Source organism: Limulus polyphemus, unplaced genomic scaffold (assembly GCF_000517525.1).
Source record: "Limulus polyphemus unplaced genomic scaffold, Limulus_polyphemus-2.1.2 Scaffold1274, whole genome shotgun sequence".
NCBI lineage: Eukaryota > Metazoa > Arthropoda > Merostomata > Xiphosura > Limulidae > Limulus > Limulus polyphemus.
This window is the reverse complement of record NW_013666884.1, coordinates 220,345-232,685: the sequence shown is the minus strand read 5'-3', so window position 1 is coordinate 232,685 and position 12,341 is coordinate 220,345. Positions and strand designations below refer to the sequence as shown.

Here is a 12,341-nt window from a genome sequence, read left to right as displayed (position 1 = left end):
CCAAATGGCCACAAGGCATAGACTTAAATATAAGTATACCCTGGCAGGCATTGCATGCCATTCAGCAGGATCCTGAGAAGTAAAACAGTGCCCCTGAAAAGGTAAGAGAGAAAGAAAGAGAATTTAGCCAGTCAGAGCTGCTGAGGTGTATGGAGAATGGCGACGGTAGGAAGTTGATATCCCGACAAAGAAGTGACAGCCAGATGATGAAGATAATGTGCAACGAAAGTATGCAGGACAGTATGCATGTCAGCCTGCATGACCTTTTCCAACAGATGATGGAAGTGAGCAGCTAGAGAAAGAAAAAGCTGCCAAATTTGGTGAGAGGCCTAAAAAATTCAACAAGAATCCAAGTCCAAAGAAGTATATTATAGACATTTGAGCTGCCACAGCCAACCTGTGAGTGTAATGGGAGAAAGATCTCAGGTGGAAGAGGAGTTTCAAGGGATAAAGAGATGCGAGTAGGAACTGCAAAAAGGGGCAGTGTAGGCTACATAACAGCAAACCACATGGAAGGGACAGGGAACATGATCAGGATGAAAATGAGAATAAAGGTGAGAAATGAATAGAAGGGAGATAGGAGTGAACACACTGTCCCTCTCATAAATCACAAACCTTTTGTGGAGAAAAGCATAATCAGAATAAAGAATAATATAAGAATGATGAAAAAGAACACAGGATGCATCAATGACATGTACCTCAGTTTTTCTATACCCACAGGCAAAACAGTAAGAAATAGGTGTGAAGCAAAAGGTGGTACAATGAACAAGAGGCTCAAGGTTTGAATGCAAGAAGGGTGTGGAGAACAACATGCAGGCCCCAATGAGGAAGGACAGGAGGATGAAGAAAACAAAAAGAACAAAAGAGGACAGAAAGGACAGGTGAGTAGAAGACTCGACTATAAGAGGAAAATCAGAAAGTATTTGAAAACACTGCCCTGTAGCCAGCAAGGCGTAAAAAATTATATGCCTTGGTCGAACAGTTAAGTGAAAAATTCAGATATATATGGAGGAATAAAGGCTAGACAGAGGAGAAGCCACAATGCAGAGACCAATTACAGAATATGCACCATTTATGATGATAGAAACAGAAGTAACAAATGAAACAAGAAAGAAGGATGGCTACATGTGAAGAGAGTTTGCAGGATCTCATAAGGGACTCAACAAGATCCACATGTGAAGATGGAGTGTTGATACCACTGGATGTGAGAGAGAGGAACATGATGGAAGGAGTAGGCATAAAGAAAAAGGATGGACCAGTCTTTGCTGAATGCATTCACAGCAAGAGCTGCAGGATGAGGAAGAGGGGAAGATTGGTGTTGAGGTAAGTGGCAAAAGCATCTATAAGAGAAGTGTCCAGCTAAGAGCACAGCCACTGTAAAACCAGAGGATCAAGAGACTACTCTGTAGGCAATATCTTGTCAGGTCATGAGAGATTATCTTGGACAAGATTCAGGGCACCTGGGATATGACAAGTAATAACACATACTTACAAAGAATTAGCCCAGAAATTGAGGTCTAGTGTGTGAAAACAGAGAGAGCGAGACTGGGTGCAACCTTGATGTTATATGTAAGAGACAACAGTAGAGTTGTCAATATGGATCATTATTAGACATCCACGAACCATCAAAAGAAAGTGATACAAAGCTTGATGTATCACCAACAGTTCCAAGAGATTGATATGAAGGTTCATTTCATCATGTGATCAGCAACCCAAAATCTCCTAAGAACCAAATTATGTCCCCACCCCATCAGGAGTGCATTTGCAAACACATGTAGGTTCACGGGAGATGAAGGAAGAGGAACACATGTAGGTTCACAGGAGATGAAGGAAGAGGAACACCTGCTGTGATATTGGCACTGTCGATCCAACCGTGATGTTGACTTGCATGGAAGGAGGAAAGTGAATGATGGAGGACAAGGGATCCAGAACAAGGTTCCTCTGATTGTGCAGTGTCTGTTGAAGAGAGTGCATGTGAATATGATCCAAAGGGATATGGGACTCCATTGAAGCCCAAGTCCTCTAAAGAGACAGAACCTCCAGTGCAGTGAGGGTAGGAGAGGATATGGCATGGAAACCAAGTGCTCCATGTCCCTCAAACATAGGAGGAGGCTGGGCCCTGCTGAGATGTGAATTGAAAAACACAAATTAATGAGATACTGTGTAGGTGTGAGATGAAACTTCTTCAGTATGTCCAACCCATCAACATGCATTAACTCATGAACATATGGAAATAAAAACTCGTTCGACAGGATCTTTCTCTATGAGATCCAACACCACTTCAGACAGATACAGGCAACAAACCAGATCCCATGAAAGAGGGAAATAGAAGGAAATAGGAGTAAAATGAGGAGGGGAGGAGTACAAAGTGTCAGTACCTCTGGTAACATTAGAAGGACCCAACAGTCAGGTGCAAACAGGTACCAAAGGTTTGCAAACTGGGCCAACTGCATCCTCACCATGTCTGAACCTAAGGGATAGTCACCATTAATATTGATGATGCTGAAAGCGATGATTAGAGTAATGATAGTTTGGAGCAGAAACACAAGAAAGTGGAGCAAGGAGAGGAAGCTGGAGGATGAGAAACAGTAATAGGTGCAAGAGGGGCTTGTGACGAACAAGAAACCAGAGAAGAAATGGAGGAGTGTTGACATGCAGTCTCCATGCAAGATTCCAGTGAATCTAGGACTCCCCCAAAAACAGACTTGCAAAGAAAAGAGGCAGACGATAGTCCTGGAGATAAAAAGCAGGTAATCAAAACTAAGAAAGTAGGCCATCCCAACAACAAAGCAACCATGTATAGAGAGATAAAGTAAAAGAAGATAAATGTATCAATGTAGACAAAAATCCCTCATAGAGAGATAAAGTAAAAGAAGATAAATGTATCAATGTAGACAAAAATCCCTCAGGTGAACAGTGGATAGCCTTGGAAAGCTTGTGGATAAAAGAGAGATAACATAGTAGAGTTGTAAGAGCGAGATAAAGACAGGGAAATAAGTTTGGGGAAATGCAAAGAGAAGAGATAGGATCTGACCCCCATGCCCAAATAAGAAATTCCAAACTCAAATGAAATTCAAGAAAGGGAAACTCACCCTGATGATAGGTTAATGCATGCATGTCCACCAAGTAGGGAGAGCAAGACATGCAGGCTCCAGCAAAAAGATGAGAGAGAAATTTGTCAGTGAGGACTTGAATATCAGAAGAAGGGAAAAACAAAATAATCATATCAGGGCCAGAATGTAGCAGGGAAGGGGAAGAATTATAAAAGGCAGGAGAAAGTGACAAAATGTAACAAGCCTGAGAAACCATATCCAAGAAAAATGAGGTTGATTAATGGCAGTGGATTGAAAAGATGCAGCAAAAAAAAAGATGGAGGAAAAAGGCTTTCAAAATCGTTGTCCATTGAATGGAATCAAAAGGTAAGGGAATATCTGTCCCTGGGTTAGAAGACAGATTAGGCTGCACGTGGGACTTCAACTCCTAACACGCTATGGCCATCTCATCAACAGATAAAGTGGAGCCCAACACCAAGGTTGTAGTCTGTCTAGCAAGAATAACATCTTGTTGATCAACGCTTGATGAAATTGCAGTAACATGAGCTTGTGAGTTCATAATGCAGAAAGGAAGAAAAAGAAATTAAAATCCTTCCACAAACTAGGCAAAGGCAACAGAAAAAATTTTTTTGTCAGGAAGTAAAGTATAAACCAGTGGCAAAAGCAAAAAATATAAACACCTAAACATGCGAGTGCTATCTAGGCAAAGGGTGGGAATCCAATACCCAGAGAACAATTTTTTTTTAAAAAGAGAACATACACCCACTCTACTTCCCCAGGATCTGACCATGATATCGGTGGGAAGCTTTTGTCTAACAATTTAAGCCCCAAGTTTTTAAAATTAGCATACCTACAAGTACTTTATATGCCAAAAGTAAACATATTTTTCACATATCCACCCTATTGGAGACAAGTCAAACTTCGTATATGTGATTGTGTCAGCTTTACTTTTGATTAGTTAACTGACTAATACATCTGTTGTTATAAAAACAGTTTTGTCTACTAAATTTAAACTCTTTTTTTTTTGTCAGGGAAGAATAAGGTTAGAAAAATTTAATTTTAACACATTAACTGAATTAGAGAAGTTCAGCTGGATAGTAACATAAAATAGTTTGGAATTTTAGATAACTTTAAAGATAGGTATTTCCCTTCAAACTTCCCAAAATTTATAATTTCATGTTAAAGATGAGTAATGAAATATTCAAATTTTGTTTTATTATTATTTATCTGACAATAAACCTGAAACTGTGAGAGTTATTTATAAATGTTGTAGTGAAATAGTTAAGTAGACAATGTGCTAAGAAATTATTAAATGTGGTAACTTACCGTAAATAACACTTTTAAACTATTTAGCTGATCAAGGTCCTTTGCTAAGCCTTCTTTTGCCCACTTTACTAGGTAATTCTCACTAGTGAATTAAAAAAAAAACATTAAATAGAAATTCAGTCCTCAATATTTTTTTAACACTGTGAAAATAAATGAAATATTTATTAAATTTCAATTCCATACAAAAGTCAAATGGTTTAATGTTTTATAGAAAATGCTCAGCAAATATTTGTTACCAGCTTCCACTCCCATTAGTTAATTAGGTTTGTAGCTATTATTAATGCTTTTCAACACAGAGAATAAATTAGCTCTTTCTGTAAGCATATCAGCTTGATATTATTTTATATGAATAGAAATAAATTAATTGCAAATAAAATTATAACACAAAAGTACCTAATGACATATCTTTAAAGCAAAGAGTTAAATGTAACTTGGTGATTAGATTGATAACAGTCAGACAAAAAAAGTAAACACTATTTAAATTATGACTGATACACCAGATGTTGTTGCAAATGCAGTGAGGCAATGTGTAAGTCACTCTCTTTGCAAGAAGGTTTAATATGTTGTACAGGTACACATATAATACCTTAGAAGAATACAGTTAGGATGTGAAAGTGTCTTTCAACTGGACATGCACTACCACAAAACAATTATACTGCTCAACAAAAACTTAACAAAAAACTTTAAATATGGTACACATATCACTGATAGAAACAGACAGTTACAAAAACTATGAATTGCCTAAGAATGTAAGACAAATACAAGTAAGTTAGGCATGTGGGGTATGATTATAGGATACACACTACTTCAGGCTTAAAGCTAATAAAACAAAAATATCTAATTTTTCTTCTGTGTCACAATTAGCATGCAAATGAGCAAATGACAACCCTCCACTAATAGGAGTGTGACACACTCTCCTAGCACAGCTGACTCCCTCCTATAATATAGAACCCAATCTTCACTTTGAGATTAGGCAAAAAGCAAACACCAGAAGTGAGGAGGATGGTTGGGAAATGTGGACAGTGGTAAGTATCTATTGGAAAGACATTTTCAATGCAAGAAAATGTTAACTTCCAATACAATAACTGAATATGGGAAAGGGATAAAAAGGAAATTTAATAATCCTTATAAGGATTGTTCATATTAAAACATTGCAAAGGGTAGATTTTCAAATATTAGCATTGATTACAAAAGTCCAGGAAAAATTAGTTGTCCTCAAATGATTGTTCCAAAATCTTCAAACAATGTGGATAAGTAAAATAACTTGGTTTTCATTGAAAATACTTGTATTTATTAGATATAAAATGGTCTCTCATTACAGCAACAGGAGCAGGAAAAAGAAAACTAGTGAAATCCCCCTTGTCTGAAACATACAGGAAAAACTGAATATGTGTTGACCATCGATCTGAGTAATCAACTGAAGAGATGTAGAATGTGACAGACAAAAATAACAAGGTGCCAAAAAAAGAAAAGTCCAAATTGTCTTTTCCCTGATGGTATTATTCCTCAATGATATTATCAGGTTGAAAAGGAGAAGAAATTTCCAGCTGGACATATGAATCTAACTCCCTGTGTATTAAGGCTAATTCCTTGAAAGTCTTACCAGTAGTGTTGTCGACTGTAAGGGAACTACCATAGTCAATACATGGAATCGTAAACTCATACAAACTTCTCATATAATTTGGTAACAAGAAACAAATGTCATTGCAACAGCTGAATGCAAACAAAGTACAAGAAAACTGCAGAAAAAATTTAAAATGGCAAATAAACACAATCATAAACAGTAGCCACATGCAAAAAAACACACGTATAATGAAGATGTGGCAATTGAGAAAGTGAGGATTGAGTGGGAATAGCAGAGGGAGTTAGCTGTGCCAAAACTGGTGGAGAGTAGTCACATGATATAAGCATGTTCAAAAATGGTGCAAAATTGATGGGGTATATAGACTGGTGCACTGAGCATTAAAATTTTTTAGCAATGCTTAGAGGGCAGAAAGAAGATTGTGTGAGATGAGGTAATACAATATTGGAAAATTCAGCTAAGTTTATCAATGTCTTTCCTGTGTGAATAAATTTTGAATTGGAAGCAAAATAGACAATTCTCTGTACAGCAAACAATGTAATATGATATGTTATTTGATAAATTAAAACTATGGCTTTCTATTGGTTATAAACAATATAATATTAAAAATCAGAGAGAACTATTGGAAATTTCTGAAAGAGAGGATGTGACAGGTGGGAATAGCAACCAAGGTCTAGTTTTCTATCTTATGATTCTGTAGCCAAATAAAATTGAAGGCTATAAAAATGATGCTTTACCTAAGTGATGACAACATTATAATAGGTAATTTACATTAAATTTCCCACTTCTTAGAGAGGTGGTAAATAAATTAGTAAAGAGGGGATACCTAGAGAGCAAATTTCACAATTCTCATAGTAGGGGAATTAAGGATTTTGTTTTAATATTGCCTTATAAAATTAATAATTTAACACTTGTGTAATATTAAAATTTGGATTATTAGCTACATTTTTATGTCAAGTTTATTGGTATACCATGATAAGAAAGTTGTTTAATTCAATTTTGAATGAAAGCCAGTAAAACTCATGACATGCAGAAAAAGATGCCCATAGCAAAAAGGTTAATATCTAGATTCAGAACTTTATCAGTTTAAGGTTAAACAATAATTCCGATTTGTTTTATACCAGTGAGGCCTGCATATTGAGTAATTGTAAGTTTCTGCCTGCTATGAAACTCACTGTAAACAAATGACCAAAAAATATTGGGGAGCATCACTCATTTTCTTTGTAAAATAAATTGGGGGCCTTAATAATAATTAGTGGATTTAAATGTAATATTTATTCTATTTTGTTTAAATTTTGTGTGTGTGTGTCCAACATGTTATTGACCAGGTAACTAACCAACAAGGAACCATAAGCAATGTGACGTATAAATTGGAAAAATGTATTAACTTGTACATTTACAAAAGTACATTAAAAACAATATACATACATTTTTGCATGAATTACAAAACTTAATACTTAATATTAGAAACTAGCACTACTGCCTTCAAAACAAAGAAATATTAAATTTGAAGCTACCTTTAGCAAAAATTATATAAATCAGAAATGAAAAGTGCAAATACACTTTGTGACCTTGCCTGATAAACCTAGATTCTTTGGCATCATACAATGTCATCAGTAGGTCTGCATCATCTCCTACTCTACACACAAAGTTCTTAACAGTGACATACAGACTATGGCAGTAACAATATGAAGACGTCTGGTTCTGGACATCCAGTTTTGACTGAAAGATATTGAAAAGCTGAGTTTGGAACAAAGGACAGCACTTGGGAAGTCATTCATGAAATTTGGAAAATGCTGCTGCAATTTTATGAATTTTAGATTTTGGTCTTTAAATCTTCAGTACAAAAATATTATACTAATAACAAATTTTTCTTTTTGCAGTTACTCAGATTTTTTTCAGCCCTCAGAAACAAAATGACAAGAATGAATTAATTTACTATTGTTTCACTTTTGCTGGGCCCAATTCAAAACTTTATCTGATCATATTATATTGTCAGAAATAACTATATTCTTTTTTTTTTATTCAAGTCTAAGCTCTTGAAAGTCAGTGATAAATCAAGAAGTAGATAAAGCTACAACTACAAAACTTACCAATGACCTCTGTTGTTTTATCCTTCGGGTTGCAGCTTCATGAGCTCGATACAGGCTTATAGTGCTGGTAGTATCAGGGTTGAGGATACTACCACATTCATCTCTGACTACCAGGTCTAAGTCCAGCAATCTGTAAACAGATTTGAATTAAGTATTTTAGTTCATCCATTTATTTCATTCTATAATGGAATTAACAAATATAGAATCCCACAGAATCTTATTATAACAGTAAAATCCATGAAGATTACTTTTTACTCTTACATTCAGCCCAACCAAATTAATGCTTTATTATAGTAGTACTATGCATTTCTATTAAGTTTAATAGTAATACTAACTGTAACAACTTAAAGGATTGGTAAAATGTTAGAATATTATGTTATTCATTTTGTTTAGTGATTAGCCCAATCAACGAATATACTTCTGGTGGGAACAGATTTATTGTAGACAGCCTCTCACACATGCATATGCTCTTGTGAGCACTTAGATGTAAGCATGTTTTCATCTTTAAGTGTCTTATGAAATGTGATTATCTTGAACAGTTATATCAGTTTATGGATTTTCCTTAATGTGATAATTTTCTTTAAATCACGACTGTATATCAGAAGAGCATACTTTTGTATTTTCAAAATACAGACTGAAATAGTTTTGTACACAAAGGGCTTGTACACAAAGAAAAGTCACCAGAAAAGCAGTCTTGAGCAATATCAGAATGTTATGCAGTGCAAACGGTCTATATTACACACTGCACATGTAATACGGCAAGAACTACTCGCTGAAATCAAGGAATGTAGTCATGCAACAATCCTCATAGATGACACCACAGTAGAACAGCTAATTATTTATATATCTGATACATAAAAGAATCAAAAGAAACTTTCCTGTCAATAATTCTGCTTCAATAATCTACTGCAGGAGGTTACTACATGGCTTTAGATGAAGAAATGAGAAAACTTGGAAATGAATGATTAGAAAGAAACTGGTTGGTAAGACTTGGCACAGATCATGCTGCAAACATGGTAGGAAAAAAAAATAGACTGACTGCTAAAATGAAAAGAAATGTCACAAATTTGAGTGTTTTAAGTTCTGTGAAACATGTTAAGTACTTAGATGAATTAGATCAAGATGTCAAGAAACTGTATAAATTTTACAGGAATTTACTCAAAAGATTGAGGTAGTTAGGACTTGTGTCAAATGTTCTGGAAACAAAGTTCTTGAAATTTCAGTACTTACATCAAATTTGCTGGGTTTCTAGTAAGGTTGGAGCTCTTACTGCTGTTGTGAAAAAACTATAACACAGCAGTAGTTCATTTAGAGAATATAAATAATGTGAAAAGAGATGCTGTTCTAACTAATGGAATTTTAAGAAAAACATTTTTCAAAGTTTGCATTTTCTACTTGATATTTTGTGTAAATTAAAGAAGTTTTTGGCATTTCTGAAAGAATGTTTTCTTCTCAGTCAAGTTGAGGTTTACATAAAGAGAGCTCAACTGCTATGAATGGAAAATACAATGAAATCCAGCTTTCAAACATCAATGATGCAAGCTTTGATTCAGCAAGGAAGAGAATTATCAATGATGGAATGAAATATCTTCAGGAATGGTTTAAAGAGCAAGAAAATTAGGTAGTAAAATCTTCATCAGTGTTTGACACTATTATTTGAAAATAAGCTTCAAGAGTCTGGGAAAAATGATATTGAATTCTCTGTTCAGTACTTTTAAAGATATCTTTTACCACATTTCATGGGAGAGTAAAATGAAATCTCTTTTGAATGAATGGTAAGATTTCAAATTTTGGGATAGGGCTTAAAAATTGAAGAACTACTTGAAAAGACACTCTCAATTCAAGGCAGATTTCCTGTTCGTAGCAATTTTGCCAACATCTACAGCCTCATGTGTACATGGTTTTAGCCATATGAATCTAATTAAACACAACAAACAAATATGTCTAGAGGAATCAACCTTAAATTACTTGATGGTGATTCATCTCAATTGACCTGAGTTTCAAGACTATCAGCCACAAAAAACTGTTGATAGTTGGTCTCTTGGAACCAAAATATCAAGACATACTCAAGGGCATATGAGATGAAAGTTGCCTGAAAAAGAATATTGAGAATCATGTCTGAAGCACAACAAAATGTCATGATTGGTATATAATAATAATTTTTTTTCATGCAACATGAAAAATATCCCATATTTTAGCTGGCTACTAGAAAAATTCGCTCTCAATAAGCCCTGAATAAGTCATATCTGTCACATATGAACCATTTCACAACTACTATAATCTTTTCAAAGAATCTAACTTGATAATTGTCAGCTGTATTACCTATGTATGGGAAATCTCTGCAAAGGAAAAAGAGGCATAAATTAGCTTTTTAAACCATAATGGTCTTTAGCACTTTGAAACCTAGATGTGTTGATTTGATACTCCTGTTGTATGGTTTATTACATTACATTGTGAGAAAAAAATACTGGAAAAAATAATTTGAAACTTTAGAAGTACTTTACATAGAGTGTGTGGCTTCTGTAAATAAAAAAAAAATATTATTTTTATGTGATACTAGAATAACTTGCAGCTTTCAAATTTAAAGAACTTTTATTGTGATATGTTTTTAAGAAACATTTAAAAATGCTTCATTTGTTGTAAATTTTAATGACTGAATTTTTGGTCTTACTACATTCTTTTAAAACTTTCTCACAGTTTTAAGTTTTGTAAAACTGTAAATTTTACCTTTGTTTTGATTTGAAAAACAAGATATGCAGTTTCACTGGGTTTATAATAACCAATATAATAATAATTATAATGCCAAAATTATAAGCAAGTCAACATTGTTTTAATTATTATTAGTCAGAAGGTATCACTTAATATACATATGAAGTTTTAAACACATTTTATATTAATATATATTGTTGTTTTTATATTTTTTTTCAATGATTTTCTTTGCCTAGTTAAGCAGTTACTTGGGTGATAAGACTTAATGCAAATGAGGCCTGACACAGTGACACATGAGCAAAATGAAACTTGATACAGTCAAGTACAAAATGATTTAACTAAACCTACCCAATCTTGTTCCACAAAAAACATTTATTTCCTATTATACTGAAACATTCTAAATCAAATGAAATGTAAGATAACCAAAAAAATTAGGTTTGTACTTGTAGCAAAAGCTGTTCACAAGCACCTTTTCTTCTAGCAACAATTACAAAGCTAAAATCTTATCACTCTGTTCCAACCTTTACACAAACTGCTGCTGAACAAGAAGCATTAATGCTTTACAGTTTAAACAAACAGGAAAAAAAAGTTTTCATGACATACTTAGACCAGTAGCTTATGGCTTCTCAAACCTCAGATATAGGCCATTATATCACACCATGACAACCGAAGTTTAGAAACAGTGATTGAATAAAATTTGATAAAACTATAAGTTACAAAGGCAAATTAGCACTATTTTATTCAAAACTATTATGATTTTCCTCATAGGAATCTACAGGTGCTGAATTATACTCAATAAATTCTCAAACGCTAAGTATGTTGTTGGGAGCATGCTGAAATTGATTTTTAAACTTTTATATCTATAATTACAGAACTAAAACTTTTTTATTAAATAAATTTCAACTGCAAAGTATTATATAGTTTTTGATTTGTGAAAAATGACAAGTTCATTCATTAGTTCATTTTCTTAGTTCTGACAGTAAAATTCATAAACAGTTTGTCTACAGAAAATTATGTATTATATTCAAGTAAAAATCATTTAATACCCTTGTTAAGGAGGTTCATGTATTATATATAATTTTACAATAATGAGGATAATGAAAAACAACATTTGATATGAATTTTATAATACTAATTGTTCTCGAAAAACAAAAACAAAATCCATTTTCCACTCTGTGAGGAAGACTTTTACACAAGTCTTCATGTTAAATATTTTTTTGCAACTATCTAACCTTATTTCACCACTATTCTTAGTTAATACTATTACACCAGCACAAGAACTGAACTCTATAGTGATTAGATACATAACCATATCAAAATCAGTTATGTTTCTCATTTACAATAATAAAATATATGTATTCCACTACTGAGCATCTATTTTATCAAACAAAATCTAACATCATCTCTATAATTTAATTACATCAGTAAAACTTCAATTACCAGAAGTTTAACACTAGCTTCAGTAACTTATGTTAGATTAATAATGCTTGGAGATGGCTTGAATGGGTAATGAAGAAAAACTTTAATATAAGTTTAACATAACAGCAAATGTAAAACGTTTCGACAAGAGTTTGTCAT

General features: G+C 33.7%; 1 protein-coding gene across 1 annotated transcript in view; it reads right to left on the bottom strand.

The window, feature by feature from the left end:
- Positions 1–12,341, bottom strand: part of LOC106462881 (dedicator of cytokinesis protein 1-like) — a 128,178-nt gene that overhangs the window by 70,618 nt on the left and 45,219 nt on the right. Inside the window, exons 7-9 of the mRNA XM_013922847.2 lie at positions 8,055–8,184; positions 7,538–7,683; positions 4,380–4,461 (exon numbers count right to left, since the gene is read on the bottom strand). Coding sequence (XP_013778301.2) covers positions 4,380–4,461; positions 7,538–7,683; positions 8,055–8,184 — 358 coding nt within the window. The remainder of the gene's footprint in view (positions 1–4,379; positions 4,462–7,537; positions 7,684–8,054; positions 8,185–12,341) is intronic.